Source organism: Cotesia glomerata, linkage group LG5, assembly GCF_020080835.1.
Source record: "Cotesia glomerata isolate CgM1 linkage group LG5, MPM_Cglom_v2.3, whole genome shotgun sequence".
Lineage (NCBI taxonomy): Eukaryota > Metazoa > Arthropoda > Insecta > Hymenoptera > Braconidae > Cotesia > Cotesia glomerata.
The window spans coordinates 24,221,143-24,237,978 of NC_058162.1; the positions used below are offsets into that span (position 1 = coordinate 24,221,143).

At 28.5% G+C, this 16,836-nt stretch overlaps 2 protein-coding genes across 2 annotated transcripts; both read right to left on the reverse strand.

The window, feature by feature from the left end:
- Positions 1-1,034: 1,034 nt before the first annotated feature.
- Positions 1,035-2,595, reverse strand: LOC123265647 (60S ribosomal protein L23a-like). The gene is made up of 4 exons (XM_044729475.1): positions 2,466-2,595; positions 1,705-1,991; positions 1,492-1,619; positions 1,035-1,351 (listed from the first exon to the last, which is right to left on the reverse strand). The coding sequence occupies exons 1-4, from the start codon at positions 2,497-2,499 to the stop codon at positions 1,090-1,092; spliced, it is 711 nt and encodes a 236-aa protein (XP_044585410.1). The 5' UTR covers positions 2,500-2,595; the 3' UTR covers positions 1,035-1,089.
- LOC123265651 (60S ribosomal protein L23a-like) lies at positions 2,512-16,697 on the reverse strand. Its single transcript, XM_044729480.1, has 4 exons — positions 16,496-16,697; positions 6,041-6,153; positions 2,690-3,096; positions 2,512-2,604 (listed from the first exon to the last, which is right to left on the reverse strand). Exons 1-3 carry the CDS (start codon positions 16,511-16,513, stop codon positions 2,835-2,837), a joined length of 393 nt encoding a protein of 130 aa, XP_044585415.1. The 5' UTR covers positions 16,514-16,697; the 3' UTR covers positions 2,512-2,604; positions 2,690-2,834.
- Positions 16,698-16,836: the final 139 nt, after the last annotated feature.

The window sequence follows — 16,836 nt, forward strand, 5'->3', positions numbered from 1 at the left end:
ATTACGCTCACCAAGAGCTTTCATTTAAGTACCCACATGCATTTTTGATATATTTTTTATATATACATGTATATAATATATATAAATATATGAAAAATTGATGTGGGTACTCAAATGAAAAGTCTCGATGAGTATAATGTCAGAGTGAGCTTATATCTTTAAAAATGTCAATAGTTCACAAGATATAAGGTCATTTCTTAATTATGTATCTAGAGATAGAGGATTTTTGAATGCAGCCTAATAGTTTTTATCTTAATAATAGCTTTCGAATAAATATTCTTCCTTCCAATTGAAAATAAAAAAGATGATATAAAATATTTGTAAGACTTATAAATTAATCAGAAGGAATAGACGTCTGAAATGAAAACAAAGTAGATAATTTTTTTGTTATTTTAATCATTTGATAGGAATTATACAGCTCATCCCGATGTTACACTCATCAGGAGCTTTCATTTGAGTACCCACATGAATTTTTGATATATTTTTCATATATACATATATATAAATATATAAATATATGAAAAATTGATGTGGGTACTCAAATGAAAGGTCTCGATGAGTGTAACATCGGTATGAGCTTATATCTTTAAAAATGTGAATAGTTGAAAAGGTCATTTCTTAATTATTGATATTTTTAAAGATATAAGCTTATCCCGATATTACACTCACCAAGAGCTTTAATTTAAGTACCCACATGCATTTTTGATATATTTTTTATATATACATGTATATAATATATATAAATATATGAAAAATTGATGTGGGTACTCAAATGAAAGGTCTCGATGAGTATAATGTCAGAGTGAGCTTATATCTTTAAAAATGTCAATAGTTCACAAGATATAAGGTCATTTCTTAATTATGTATCTAGAGATAGAGGATTTTTGAATGCAGCCTAATAGTTTTTATCTTAATAATAGCTTTCGAATAAATATTCTTCCTTCCAATTGGAAATAAAAAAGATGATATAAAATATTTGTAAGACTTATAAATTAATCAGAAGGAATAGACGTCTGAAATGAAAACAAAGTAGATAATTTTTTTGTTACTTTAATCATTTGATAGGAATTATACATAAAGAAAAAAGACTTATATGATGCCGATTTTGTTGGCAACATCCAGCGCATCGTAGTCACGGGCGAGACGAACGTAAGCCTTCTTAATTCCATCGGGTCTGATCAAAGTATTTACTTTGGCGACGTCAATGTCGTACAACTTTTTCACAGAGGCCTTGATGTGGTGTTTGTTGGCTCTGGTGTGTACAATGAAGACCAGGGTGTTGTTGTCTTCGATTTTCTTCATCGCAGCTTCCGTTGTCAACGGGAACTTGATGACATTGTAGGCGTCCATGCTGTAAGAAATCATCGGATTAATATCATCAACAAATTTTATTATTTCACGCCGTCAATTAAATAATCAATCAATACAGTTGATTATAAATTAATAGCGAAATATTTTGAATGTAAAAAATTAGAAAGATAAAAAACATACCGGTTTCTGTTAGGAACCGATTTCTTGGGGTACTTGGGGTTTCTTGGCGGTCTGAAAGTCTTCGGCCTGTGGAAGTGTACCGAGGTACGGATCTTACGGACACGGGATCCATGAACACCCTTCAAAACCTGCAATCATACTCTTATTAGTAACCAATTCGACAATTAAACTAATTTTAAATGATTAATTTGATGATTGAAATAAAAAAATTACCTTCTTCTGGGTCTTCAAAGCCTTTTGCAAAGGCGCAGCCTTTCCTCCCTTGGGGATTTTCTTGGCAGCATGTTTAACTACCTTGGGCTTGGCAGTCACAGGCTTGGCTGCTGGCTTAGCAACTGGCTTCGCTGCCGGTTTAGCTGCAGATTTAGTAGCTGCAGTTTTGGGTGCTGGTGCTGGCTTTTTTGATGAACCAGGCTTAGTAACCTTCGACGCTGTCGCAGCGGTCGCTGGTTTTTTCTCCTCCTTCTTCTGGGTTTTCTTTTCAGCCGAGCTTCCAGCCGCTGAAAGTAAGAAATTTATTAGTAACACATTCAAAAAAATATAACAAGAATTGTTATCAACACAATATAATTCCCAAATACATAACAATTTTCTTATTTATTATGATTAATCTATAATTAAAATTATTATCAATCATCATAAAAAAATAATTTAAATCTAAATATAAATAAAAAAAAAAATTTACATTCATTTTAAAAATTTTTAGAAGCATTTTAAAAATTTTTGTTGTTACATATTTTATTTATTTTTAAAAAAATTATTAAAATTAAAAAAAAGATTCACTAGTTTAAATTATATAAAAGGTTAAACATGCGCCATGTGACACATATTTTTTTTGGTTAGCCAGTACCATAACCAATTTTAAAAAAATCACATTTTCTAACAAAAATAAACTAAAAAAAATCAAATAAATTAATTCATTAACTTTTTCACTTTTTAATCACAATAATTATCATAATATTTTTTAAACTCACCAGCTTTTTCTGTAGGCTTCGGCTTTGGAGCCATTTTATATCGTCGTGACCAAAGAAAAAAGGACTCTTAATAAGATTTCTAAATAGTTGGACTACCTACCACGTGGCCCGTTGATCAGCTGAAAAGCTGAAAAATCACCTGGGGAATTTTTTGAATGTCAATCAATAATTAATAACTAAAAATACTCACAAAATTAAAATTTTCAAATAACAAATTTTATTACCCTTCAATTTAAATAAATAGTTAAATTTTTTTTAATAAATCTAAGATACCTCATCTTTATTTAATTTCATCTCGCGACTTAAGCGCCGCCTGTCGAGAAACATTTACCGCGAATTTTTTAATTTTTGAAATCCTTTATTTTAAATCTAGATGATACCAATCTTGTTAGCGACGTCCAGGGCATCGTGTTCCTCTGTGAGACGGACGTAGGCTTTTTTATCGCCTCCTGGAGAATTGGTAAGATTTATAGTAGCTACGCTGACGTTGTACAGCTTCTTGACTGATGATTCGATGTGGTTTTTATTTGCCTGGCGGTTCACGATGAAGACCAAGGTATTGCTGTCTTCTATTTTTTTCATCGCGGACTCTGTTGTTACTGGGTATTTAATTACATTGTAAGAGTCAAGTCTAAAAATTAATTAAAATAATTATTTTATTTGAATTTTTATTTTCTAGATGTTGATTTTTGATTTATTATTAATTACTCTTCAGAAGTATCCCTCACGGTTTTGGAAATGCCGTAAAAATTCGGTATTTATACGATATAAATGCTGTATTTTTACCGTAATACTTCAGTTATTTTAGCCAGTTTTTTTGTCGAATTATTATGAAAAAATTACGAAATAAATTCAGAATATTTATGGCAATACAATAGAAAAGTTTCGGTATATTTACAGCATTTAAACCGTAAATATACCGCATATTTACTGTATATCTGCGGCATTATTGCAGCAAAAAACCGGAAAAGAAGATCCCTACTTTCTATTATCGGCAAAATACCAAAAATATGCTGCTTTACTACTATTTTTCAATAGCTTGAAATTTTTTTTTATAATATTATAAATTATCGTGAATTATTTTTAAGAGGTTGATAAACTAATTTCTCGATTGTTATTATTATTAATAATTTTTTTTAGTCTAGACCGGGATTCGAACTCAGATCATTTAGTTACGCGCCGAATGCTCTACCAGTTGAGCTATCAGAGACACTATCCATATCTAATTACTCAGTCACCTAATAAGACTCACCGAGTAATAAACACAGCCGTCCATCTTACGGTATATAGAAAGGATTATATCTTTAATTATATCAGTATAAACGCGGCAAAATTATAGTATATCTTTGGTATTTTTACCGTAGAAATACGATTTTATTACTTTAAAATTATAGTTAATACATAGATTTTTTACGGTAAAAGTTCTAGAGTTTTACAGTAATTTTATAGTATTATTTCTGAACTTTGCAGCAAAAGTACGGTAGAAATGCTGTATAACTATAGTAAAAAAACTGGCCAAAATGACCACAGAAATACCGTATTATTTCAGAATTATAACGGTAAATTTACAGTAAACGCATTAATACCGAAAATTTACGGTATTTCAAAAACCGCGAGGGATAAGAAGAGAAATAGGAGAGGAAGAGGTTAGCTGGGTAATTGTTGAAAGATTTTGGAGATATATTGTAGAGATAACAAAAATGGAAGAGCGAAGATGGCCGAAAATATGCCTGAGAGAAGAGATAAGAGGAATTTTAAATAAATACCCGACGAAATGGGGTAAAAAAATGAAGTGTTTGACAGAAGAAATGAAATGCGAAGAGGTAGCAAGAATCCGAACAAAAAAAGTTTCACTGTAAAAAAATCGCGCCAAGTCCACGTTCATAAGACTATTAAGAAAAAAAAATTTGTTTTTTTCTTTACAAAAATATATAAAATAAAAAAATTAAAAAATCCAAGTAACCGATATGATTGTTTATGATTTTCGGAAATTAAAAAAAATTTTGTTACAAATTTAAAAATTAAAAAAAAAGTTTGGAACGTATTTAGTGTGCGCGGTTGCAAAATTTAAAAAAATTGAAATACACAATGACGCACACCAAGTACGTCCCAAAATTTTTTTCTTAATTTTTAAATTTATAACAAAATTTTTTTTAATTTCCGAAAATCATAAACAATCATATCGGTTACTTGGATTTTTTAATTTTTTTATTTTATATATTTTTATAAAGAAAAATACAAATTTTTTTTTCTTAATAATCTTATGAACGTGGACTTGGCGCGATTTTTTACAGTGAAACTGTTTTTGTTCGGATTTTAGTATTTTTTGTAATTATAATAAAAATTTACAATTGGTACCAACTTAAGGAAGTCCTTTCGCTCCAGTTGAGTCATAACAACTGTAGTAGTAAATTTTCAATAAATTAAAATACAAAACCCATAAAAATTCCTAAAATTAAAAAATAAATAGTCTATGAGGCATTAATCGTTGAAATTTTGAAAATTAAAAAAAAAAAATAGTTAAATACAAAAATTAATTTGACTGTTGTAAATCAGCTGTTAGTAACCTGTCCGTGATTTGGCAACGCTTTATTTCGGTTGTTTACATTTTTATTTGCACAATATAACCTTAACCGTGTTTAACTTTTTGCAGTCAGTGTAAATAAATAAATTAATTAAAAATGTTTAGTCATAAAACCATAACATTCTAATGTCTCATGGCAGGAATGCTAGTATTTTTTAATTATTGTTTAATTTTTCAATTATGAATTATGAAAATTTGTTAACAATAAATTAACTAATAACTCTTTAATTCTAAATAACTTATCCGTCAATTAAAATGGAATAATTTTTAGTTTAATTTATTTGAAAAATAAATTAGGATCAATGAAATATTTTATAAAAATTACATTAATAGTTTTTTATCATTTTTACTTGTAAAATTTTTTTTTTCTAATAAATTATTGGATAAAATTCTAAAAATTGACAGGTGTCTCCAAATTTCAGTATCAAATTAGCAATTAGTTTTTTTTTTTTTTATTAATAATTAGTTGAAAAAATTGAAGATAAAGTAATGAAATTGAAGTTAAAAGCCACTTGACCATTTATTAATTTTTTTTAACAAACAAATTTACTCTAAAAAATTATTTAAAGAAAATTACATTTATAATTTTTTCAAATTTCTACATGTTAATTTTTTTTTGCCACAAATTGTTACAAAAATTCTTAAAATTATTAAATATCTGTTAAATTAATTTTCATAAAATTTTTGAATAATAGCTAACTTAATTTTCATCAATTTTCACATGGGAAATTTTTTTTCATAACAATTCAATTGCTATAAAATTATTAAAAAATTTCTGTCAACTTCATTAAAATTAATTCAGCAGATATATGATAATTTTGAGAATTTTTTTAAGAAATTAATTATGACAAAAAAAATTACTATTTAAATTCAATTTTTTAAACATTATTTTTCGGAACAAATTTATTTCTTCAAAAAATTATTAAATATCTGCTAAATTAATTTTCATAAGAAAGTAAACGAAATTTTAATTTCTTTAATTAAAACTTACTTGTTGCGAGTTGGAATTAATTTGCTAGGATATTTTGGATTTCTCGGCGACTGTGAAGTTTTTGGTGTATTAAAGTGAACAGAAGTTCTCATTTTTTTTAAGCTATTTGACATCTAAAAAAAAAATTCATAACATTTATATTATTGTTATCGTCAATAAATAATGTCCATTCAAAATTGTACTAAAATTAGCAGACATTATTATTATTATTATAAAAAATTTAACAATCATTACCTTTTTTTGAGTTTTTAAGGTAGTACCCTCGCGACTTCCGTCGTCAAAAGTTTGTGCTAGAGTGTATGGTACATATACTTTAGAGTCATTATTGACAAGCCTAAAACTTTTTGCTGTTTATGTACTTATTTTAGCCAATCACAAACGAGAAACTGATCGTTTGAAAAGTCTGGCAACACTGCGTGAGCGTTAAGATATTTTATAGTGGTTATACTGTAGTGTTTTGGACTAACTGTAGATTAACCTCTGTTTTGACACATGCGTTTATTTATTTATTTACATACATTTATTCGGAAATATAATTACAATGTCTGAAAAATTGACTTATAAAGGACGATTCATAAAAACAACGTCCTTCAAAACCGACAGAAATCACTAGCAAATATGCAAATAACAAATAGAAAAAAAATAATTGACAATATTGTTTTGTTTTTTCAGAAAAATCAGTAATTGAATTTTTTATGTTGATGTATTTACGGATTTTAAATTTTAGTATTTTTTTTATTATTTCATCTGACTATTATTTTTATAACTTATGAAAGATTAATATATATTATTATATTCAACTTATTAACTTTTTGAATTTTTATAAATATAGAAAAATACTTATTTTCATAAAATAATCATTGTTACTTTTTTTTTTAAATAAATAAAATTAATAACTATAATGTTACACTTAAAGTAAATTAAACTTTTCAAATTTTTCAGCGCATGCGCGTCTCATATTGTCGCGGCTCGCATAACTTGCGTTGTTGCCACAGTTTTATTAACGTATCCCCTCCTCGGCTAAAGTCTGGTAAATTTTTCATTACTTATTAATAAATATCTCTGAAACTGTGTGGTAATTATCAATGAAATTATTTTTAAAAAATTGTTTAGTTGTTAGTTAACGTTACCCTAGTTTTTTAAAAGAATCCTAAGAAAAGTTTCTGAGATATAAAAATGTTTGTAGGTAAACTTTTCGATATCCCGTATACCGCAATGTAAAAGAGCGTTCAAAACTCAAACTTTGAAATTAAATATCTCTGAAACTAAATGGTCAAAAATTTTCAAATTGCGCCAATCGACGCAGAATTATATGAATATTAATCTGCCGAAGTTAAAAAAAAATCCTAAGAAAACGACTCTGGCGAGGGTACTACCTTAAACCTTTTACCAAAGCTAAAATAAAAATAAAATTGGTTAGGGTAAGTGTGGGTATTACTGCAGTTTTTTTCGTAAGTCTCACTTCGAAAGCATTTTTATAAAATTTTCTCAAGATAATAATAACTTTTTTTTTTTAAACAAAAGTTTGACTCATTATTAACCCAACATAAAATCAACAATGAGAGAAACAAATATTTTCGTTAAATAATAAGCATTTAAAAAGAAGTCTAAATGCATGTATTACTGCAGGTCTTAAAGTAGCTTGCTCCTATTACTGCGTGTCCATTACTGCAACTGATCCAGTTACTGTGTACCTATTACTGCAGAACGGCTATATTTTAGGATTTACTTAAAAATGAACAAAAACTTATCAAAAAAAAAAAAATTATTAGTTTAATGTAATAACGAGAATTCTTCATAATCTAAATAATAAGTAACACAGCCTTAACGTATCAACAGACTCGATAGAGTCTGGCGCCAAGTTCCGCTCTCAAGCCAGACTACCGAGCAGCCCCCTGGGGCTAGAACGAGCGATAAAGTAAAAAGAGTAAACTAGTATGTCACAAGATTTTAGTTCTTTTTGAGGGCGCTAGTAGTCTAGTTGCACGACAGCTGATTACAAGCTGCTATTTCATGCGGAGCACACTAAACTTTAAATAAAAATAATAATATTAGAACTGAATAAATGAAATAGCAAACGCGTATGATTTCTATTAATAATTTATCAATAAATAAATAAAAATAATCAAAACTTTGAGCTAAACCTTGTATTGAGTGATTTAAAATGAGAAATATATATTAAGAACATGCCGGGTTGTTTAGTACCAGGATGTACTTCTGGTTACAAATCGAACTTTGAAAAAGTTCATTTTTTTTCTGTGCCCAAAGATGAAAAATTAAAGGAGCAGTGGCAAATTGCAATAAAAAGACCCAACACATTAGTTTCAAAAACACAAGTGGTTTGTGACAAACATTTTTTAGCTGGAGATATAATTCGAAGTCGACAGTTGTTAGGTCCAGAAGGAGAAGTTCTGGGAGTAGTAAGTTAATTTTCTTATCAATAATTATACTGATGATTTTAAAAAATTAATGAACATTTTTTAAATGTTTTGTAAATACTTTCAGTCACCATATCGGCGACCGCGACTAGCACCTGGAGCTGTACCTAGTTTATTTCCTTGGACAGAGGTGATATCATCTGATAATGACATTGATGCTAACCCTGAGACTTCAGAAGTAAATCTAGTTCCTGATCATAGTAATGCATCAGAAAAGCAAGTTGTTGATACATTTTCTGTCAATATTAATACTGTGGACAGGCTTGAGGAGCTTCAAGTGGGTCAATCTTCTGATGTTTGTTTATACACTGACACGCCAGCAAATATTATAAATAATTTGGAAGCTTTGGAAGCAAATAGTTGTTGTAATTCAGTGGAAGTATTTAATTTTGAAGCTTTATTGACTAGTAATATGGAATTACCAAGTTCATGGATGCGTAATAATATAAAATATAAAGAAGAGTCTCTGATCAGCTTTTCTTATCTTATATGCGATATGATCGATGGAAAATATTTAAGTTTCAATCTGAAAGAGGTGATAGTCGACTCAAAGTTGGAATTATATACACATATACTAGATAAGCCTTTAAATGTCTCGCCTTACTTTAATGTAAAAGTATCACAAGTGTCAACGATTTGGAGGAGTATTTACGCCAGGTTAACTCTCTAAAAGTTTGTCGAGGTATTGTAATTCCTGATATCAATGAGTATGAAAATTCTGATGCGTTAGTTATAGATAAAAGGAACATGGTAAGACGTGAGACATGCACTCTCTTATGCCACTCAACGCAATGTAATGCGTGTCATAATGCAAGTAGAGCCTTAGTCAGAAAAAGGAAACGCAACAACACAAATTTGCAAGATTCTAGATCAATAAATAAAAAAGTAATGTACTTTCGAGTAAATTCAAGTCACATGCTAAAGTAAATTCTGGCAATGACCACGTGAAAAAATTGAAACAAAAATTAAGTAGATCCATACAGCGGAAAAATCAGTTGCAGTTTGCGATTAGAACATTACGAAAAATTTGAAAACCTGTCAAAAGACAATGTCTCAAAAAATCTGAAGCTAGTGTTCTTAATAAATTACGTTCGAATGATGTTGCTAAAAATCAATGTGATGTAGTTCAAGAAATCTTGAAAGCATCACACTGCAAAATTCTAGCGGCCGTCGATACTCTGAGAACTGGTTGATGTTATGTATGTTGCTATACATGCGGTCTGTTTCAGGATATAATTTTATCCGTGATAATAACATTTTGCCATTACCATGCGTCAGTACAATGAGAAGGTAAAATCGGATTTTAATTTCTAATAACAAATGAAAAATTCCATAAAATATGTATTTATCTAAGTTTTAGTGATAACTATGTTTCTTATATTTATCTATGTAAAGTGATTTATTAAAATAAAATAGCTTCATATTTTTGCTTTTTTCAGGAATCTTGCATCGATAAACACACAGTGTGGATTTGACTCAGAATTTTTCGAAGCATTCACTAATTTTTTGAGTAAAAAAGAAGAAATTTGTAGGCATGGTGTCTTTGCTATTAGATGAAATAAGCTGTCGCGAAAGTGTTAACGTGCGCTCACAAAATCTTACTTATGTCGGCTTAGAGGACTTTGGCGAAGAAAGTAATAAAGTGATTACAATGAATGATAAGGCTAATCACGGGTTAGTGCTAATGTTTCAACCTTTATACGATACATACACTCAGCCTGTAGCTGTATTTGGTTCTCATGGTCCTGTCAGTGGTCAAGTTTTTGTCTCAGCTTATTGTAAAAGCAATAATATTACTGGAAAAATCAAATGCAAAGATACATGGTGTAATTACTGATGGTGCGACTACAAACAGAAAGTTTTGGACAATTTTAGGGATGAGTGGCCGAAAAGAAAATTTTAAAAATTATTTTAACCATCCCAGTGAAGCGGATCGGAAAGTTTTTGTGTTTTCAGATACTCCTCATCTCATTAAGACTATTAGAAACCGCTTACATAAAACTGGATATTATCAGGTATGAAACAAAATGCTATTTCGATGGTAAAAATAATTTGATCAATATTTTTTTTTTTTTTTCTATTAAGATTGATCCTGACAAATCTCCAATTGAATGGCAGCATTTTAAAGATTTATATGATAAGGATAGTCAGTTTCCAGGAAAGTTAAGGATGTGTCCCAAGATAAATAATGAGCATTTAGACTTAAATACTTCGTCAAAAATGCGAGTTAGGCTCGCTGTTCAAGTAAATAACGCAATTACTGTACGTACTTTTATTTTTTATCTGTAAATTTATACTTATATTATTTTAGGTATTTAGTCAATCAGTAGCTAATGCACTAAGAAAATATGCAGCCAACGACCCTGAATTGAACTCTTGGGAAAGTACGGCGGAATTTTGTTCGTGGATAAATCAGATGTTTGATGCTCTTAATCGGCATGAAAGTAAAGGAGTGCTGCCTAATAATGAAGATTTTAAAGTAATTTTCATTTGTTGATATTTTTAAAATATCCAATAAGAAATTATCGGTTAACATATTACTTATGATTTCATTATTGCAGGTTATTGAGCTATCACTACAAAAATTAAATGACTGGGAAGAAAATTTCATTAAGAAGGAAATACCTGACACAACTTTTTTAACAATTCCAACGGCAGAAGGACTTCGAGTAACGCTACAATCTTCCCTGGATATTGTTCGGCTATTGACCGAAAATACGGATTTCCAGCAGTTCCAACAGGAAGAATTAATCAGGATTCTTTAGAGGTTCGCTCAATTTTAGAGCAATTAATAGTACATAATAATAATTGGTCATAAAGTAGTGATAGTATCAGAATTATAACGCTTTAATTTAACAATTAACAATAGAGCGCTCTAACAATTTGTGTGCTTTACTCTTCTGCTTACTGATAACTTTTAGACTCGAATTTATTGTCTTAAACAATTCATTGTAAATGTTCAAACAATGATTTATAACTATCACTTGTTTAAGACATTGCTTGCTTATAATGTTACTTGTTTAAGACAATAAGTTTATACAAACAACAATGGATCCTTCACTCGCTGCTCAAGTAAGATACTAACAATATTAATTTACAGATTATACATCAAACGTAGTTACAATTAAGTTAGCGAATATATAATTTTTATACTAATGCTTATTTACTTTCTTCCACATTATTTTATATAGAGGTTTTGGCACAGTTAGACAGGCAAGTGGATCCAATGACCATCCCAACTTTCCCACTTTTCTACAGATTTATAAAATCCTATCATTATTTAATATTTTTAAAACCTCCTAAATCTGGAAACTGTACAGTGACTTCAAAAGAACCTCTCGTTACTTTATCAGAACTTAAATCTATCTACTCTCAAAAATCTTCAACTGAATCAATTAAAATTACTGAAGCGCTAAAAAATTAATCGAGGCTGTTAAAATTGATAATTTAGAAGATAATGATTTCAACATAAATCTTGACCACGACTATAACGAATCTCAAACGTTGGATTGCATATTATATTACGCTACTGAGGTTGTAGTTTCGCGTATTTATAAAAGTACGACTTGCGAACAATGTCAAAAAGGCATTCGTGACTGTTCCGTATATTTGTCCGAAGATGATTATTTAAATTTTAATATCAAGTCTGATCAACCTTTCATGCATCCAAATCAAAATTTTTATTTCTTCATCAAAAACTCAAGTAATTTTTCAAAAGAACTGCGAGTCTGTACATATATTTGAAGATGTTATGACTGAGGTGATTTCTTCTAATATTTTAAGATTTCCTTGTCCTATACATGCCGGAGAACTCCTATTATCTGCTATAACTTACTACATTAGATTACGAATGCAACAATATACTTCACAAATGAATAAAAGCAATAAAAAACAAAATCAATTGAAAAAGAAACAAGCTAAATTTTGTTCTAGCTAAAAGCCTTATATAAAAATATGTAATTGACTTTATTTACTCTGATTATTTTTGTAAAATTCTAATTATGAATAAAGATTGTTTGTAATTATTTTTAAAAATGATTTATTTATTAAAACATCTGGTGCATAATTTATATTTTTAATCGAGTTATTTTATTATTATAAACATAATAAAATAATTATTAGTACTTGAAATATTCTAAAAAAAATATATTGATAGAAAATTATATATTTAAAAAAGTGGAAAACTTGATAATTATAAGATTATTAAAGTTAAATTTATTTTTAAATAAAAGTGAATTAAATATCTTAGTGCTCTCGTCAAGGTAATCATGCAACTGTACTACTAGCGCACTCTGCCGAGTGTGACAACATAGACTCGCTTTTTGATACACGGAGTGGCAGGGGGCTGATATACCGTAAGCAGAACAGTTTTTTGAGGTTACTAATTTTTTTTTAAATTTATTTTGATTTTTTTTTTATATGATATTTTATAATAGTAGTTCATGCTTTTTATTACGCGTATTACTTGATTATTATCAATTATCTTTATAATTTCTATTTAAAATTATTAAAAATAATCAGCACAAACTATAGCGACCCAGATTTTTAGATTTTAACTTTTTTTCTTATGTAAAAAGCGGACGGCCAGAGACTAAATAATATAAAGATGCATGCTAATCTTATAATAGATGGGAAACTACAGTGAAAAAAAGATATTTGACAGCTTGGAATTACACACGCCAGGCGGCGCAAGAATAACTTTTACATGAACTATAGCTTAAAGGGGATAGTTTTCCACCGGAAATGTATTAAATTAAAATTGTCAATTTTTATTATAATTACAAAAAATACTGAAATCCGAACAAAAACAGTTTCACTGTTAAAAAATCGCGCCAAGTCCACGTTTATAAGGGTTGCAGTCAACTAGTCAGACTAACAACATTCCGAATTAATAAATTACTAGAACTTAGAAAGTAAATATTAAATGTAATTTAAAATAATTAATTTTACAAATTTTAAAATTCCGAAAAATATAATCTTAAATAAAGAAAAATCTAAAGCTATATTAATAGAATCTTTCAAAGTTACAAAGTCTCAATAAATTAAAAAACATAACAACGAAAATTTATACGCCAAAATGAATGAACAGACGAACACGCATTTAGCCGAAAAATGTAAATAATTTTATATTTAGATTAGAAATTTTTTTTAATTAATTTTAAATTAATTAATTTTTGAAAATTAATTTTATTTTAATTTACAAGCATGTATGGAAAACACTCAAATTTCATGATTGTAAAGGTGGACCATCTAAGAAAAACTTCCAATTTTTTGGATGAGTAATTTTCGGCCGAATCATTATTCGGATAGATGAGTATTCGGATGAATATACGTCGGAACAACCCTTTTTCGAAATCAAATTAATTTTAACTCTTGAGGAATATAAGATTTATATTTACTTTTATTCGATAACCCGGTGTTTTATAATTTACAAAATTGTTTTTCGGCTGTTATTCTATTTAAGCTAATGTATTTTATAAACTTTGAATGTAGCGGAATTTTAAATTTTCTAGAGTTTTAATAATTTGGAATGTTGTCGATCTGACTAGTTGACCGCAACCCGTTTATAAGACTATTAAGGTAGTTGTAGCGTGATAGGCATTTCAACAGAAAATTATGAAATTTTTTTTATTGAAAGATAAATATATTAATAATTCACTACCAAAATTTCAGATCAATTGACCGCACCGTTTTTGAGTAATTAATTTTTGAAATTGCATCTTTTACACGTAGCGGTATAGAGAGATGATAAAGTTAGTATGAAATCTTTGGCCCACTCGAGTGGTACGGAAGATTTCATACTAACTTTACCATCTCTATACCTACGTAAAGATGCAATTAAAATTAAGTATTCAAAAACGGTGCAATAAAGTTGGCCGCAACTTTCTGTCAATCTACTGCCGCAACTTGTCACCAACTTGGCGGCAACTCTTGGAAAGTAACTCGGTTGGTGTCAACTTGTTCACCAAGTTGTCACCAAGTTGTCGGCAAAAGTTGCTCTGAAACTTTTTCACACCAAGTTGACGATAAGTTTCTCAAGAAATTTGGCGACATATTGCGGCAGTAGATTGGTCTCTTTTTTCTCAGAAACTTGTAGCCAACTTGGCGCCAACAGTTACAAATTCGGAAGTTGACCGCAAGTTGTCGCTAAGTTGGTGGCAACTATCTGACACCAACTTGGTTGGTCTGAAACTGTGGCTATCAGGGTTGATCTGAAATTTTGGTAGTGAATTATTAATATATTTATCTTTCAATAAAAAAAATTTCATAATTTTCTGTTGAAATGCCTATCACGCAACAACTACCTTAAGAAAAAAAAATTTTATTTCTTTACAAAAAGATATAAAATAAAAAATTAAAAAATCCAAGTAACCGATATGGTTGTATATGATTTTCGGAAATTAAAAAAAATTTTGTTGTAAATTTAAAAACTAAAAGAAACAATTTTGAAACGTACTTGGTGTGCGTCATTGTGTACTTCAATTTTTTTTAAAAGTCCTAGAAGATAGATTTTAGGAATTTCATAAAAAGTGAAATATTTCGTAACCACGCACACTAAATACGTTCCAAAATTGTTTCTTTTAATTTTTAAATTTACAACAAAATTTTTTTTAATGTCCAAAAGTCATATACAACCATATCGGTTACTTGGATTTTTTTATTTTTTATTTTATATCTTTTTGTAAAGAAATAATAATTTTTTTTCTTAAGGAGGTCCTTTCGCCGCCAATGTAAAATAAAAAATATTAGATTATGAGTAAATTTAATTTTTTTCTAATAGTTAAGGTCTTTATTTATCTTATAGTGAGGTTTAAATTATACTTTACCGGACAAATTTTTGAAAAAATAAAATTTTTAAATGTTAGTATTTGTTCAGAGTCTTACGAGAAAATCAGACGTTTGTAGTATTTCTCGAATTATACTATCAGTTATGGATTAGATGAAGTAAAAAAAAACTAAAAATCAGATTTTCGAAATATTCAGGTTTCTTTTTTTGCAATAAAATATATCAGTTACCGAGATATTTATTGAGAAATTAATATTTAAAAATCACAAAAAATTCTCGAGTTACCTACAATAAAATGGAGTCAAAAGATTTGGCAACGTTGCGTAGCGCGCGAGCTTCAGACCATTCAATAAATTCAAACTAAACTTTAACGCGCTTATGTTTTTCATGCATACTTATTAGTTAATTTATTGTTAACAAATTTTCATAATTCATAATTGAGAAATAAAACAATAATTAAAAAATACTAGCATTCCTGCCATGAGACATTAGAATGTTATGGTTTTGTGACTAAACATTTTTAATTAATTTATTTATTTACACTGACTGCAAAAAGTTAAACACGGTTAAGGTTATATTGTGCAAATAAAAATGTAAACAACCGAAATAAAGCGTTGCCAAATCACGGACAGGTTACTAACAGCTGATTTACAACAGTCAAATTAATTTTTGTATTTAACTATTTTTTTTTTTAATTTTCAAAATTTCAACGATTAATGCCTCATAGACTATTTATTTTTTAACTAGAATTTGAATTTGCGCAACATTTATATTTTCATACTTATGATATATTCGACCAATCACGTTACGAATAGTTTGATGCCACATACATTTCATCTCAATTTTATATTAGGATAGAATTGAATTTTGCGCCTGAGTATAGCATTTGTCTATATTTTCATGCTTATGATATATTCGACCAATCATGTTACGAATAGTTTGATGCCACATACATTTCATCTCAATTTTATATTAGGATTTTAGGAATTTTTATGGGTTTTGTATTTTAATTTATTGAAAATTTACTACTACAGTTGTTATGACTCAACTGGAGCGAAAGGACTTCCTTAACAGAAATAATTTTTTTTTAATCAAAAAAGTCATAACTTATTTATTGATAATTAAAACAAGAAAATCTGCAGTAATACCTACACCTGCAGTAATACCCACACTTACCCTAATATATTTTTAAAATTAATGATTTATGATTAATGAAAAAAAAATAAATACCTGAGTATGTTCCATCATTTTTTAATTTTTAGGTTACAAAACTTTTACCATATGTTTATTCTAACAAAATTCTTTAACAAATATTACGTAGAGTCAAAAAACAACAATAAAAAAGTTTTAATTAATTAAAAACTCAGAATGTATGTTATTTAATTAAAACAAAATTTTTATTTGTGTACACATTTACATTTTGACATTTTGATGTTTGTTATTGATGAAACTCCGTGTGGCGCGTGTTATTTCTTAAAGTCACGGACGATGTTTCAAATTTGGCGATTTTCCGTGACTGTAACACCGTGAAAATAGCCACTTTGAAATTCTATAATGAAAACAATAACTGA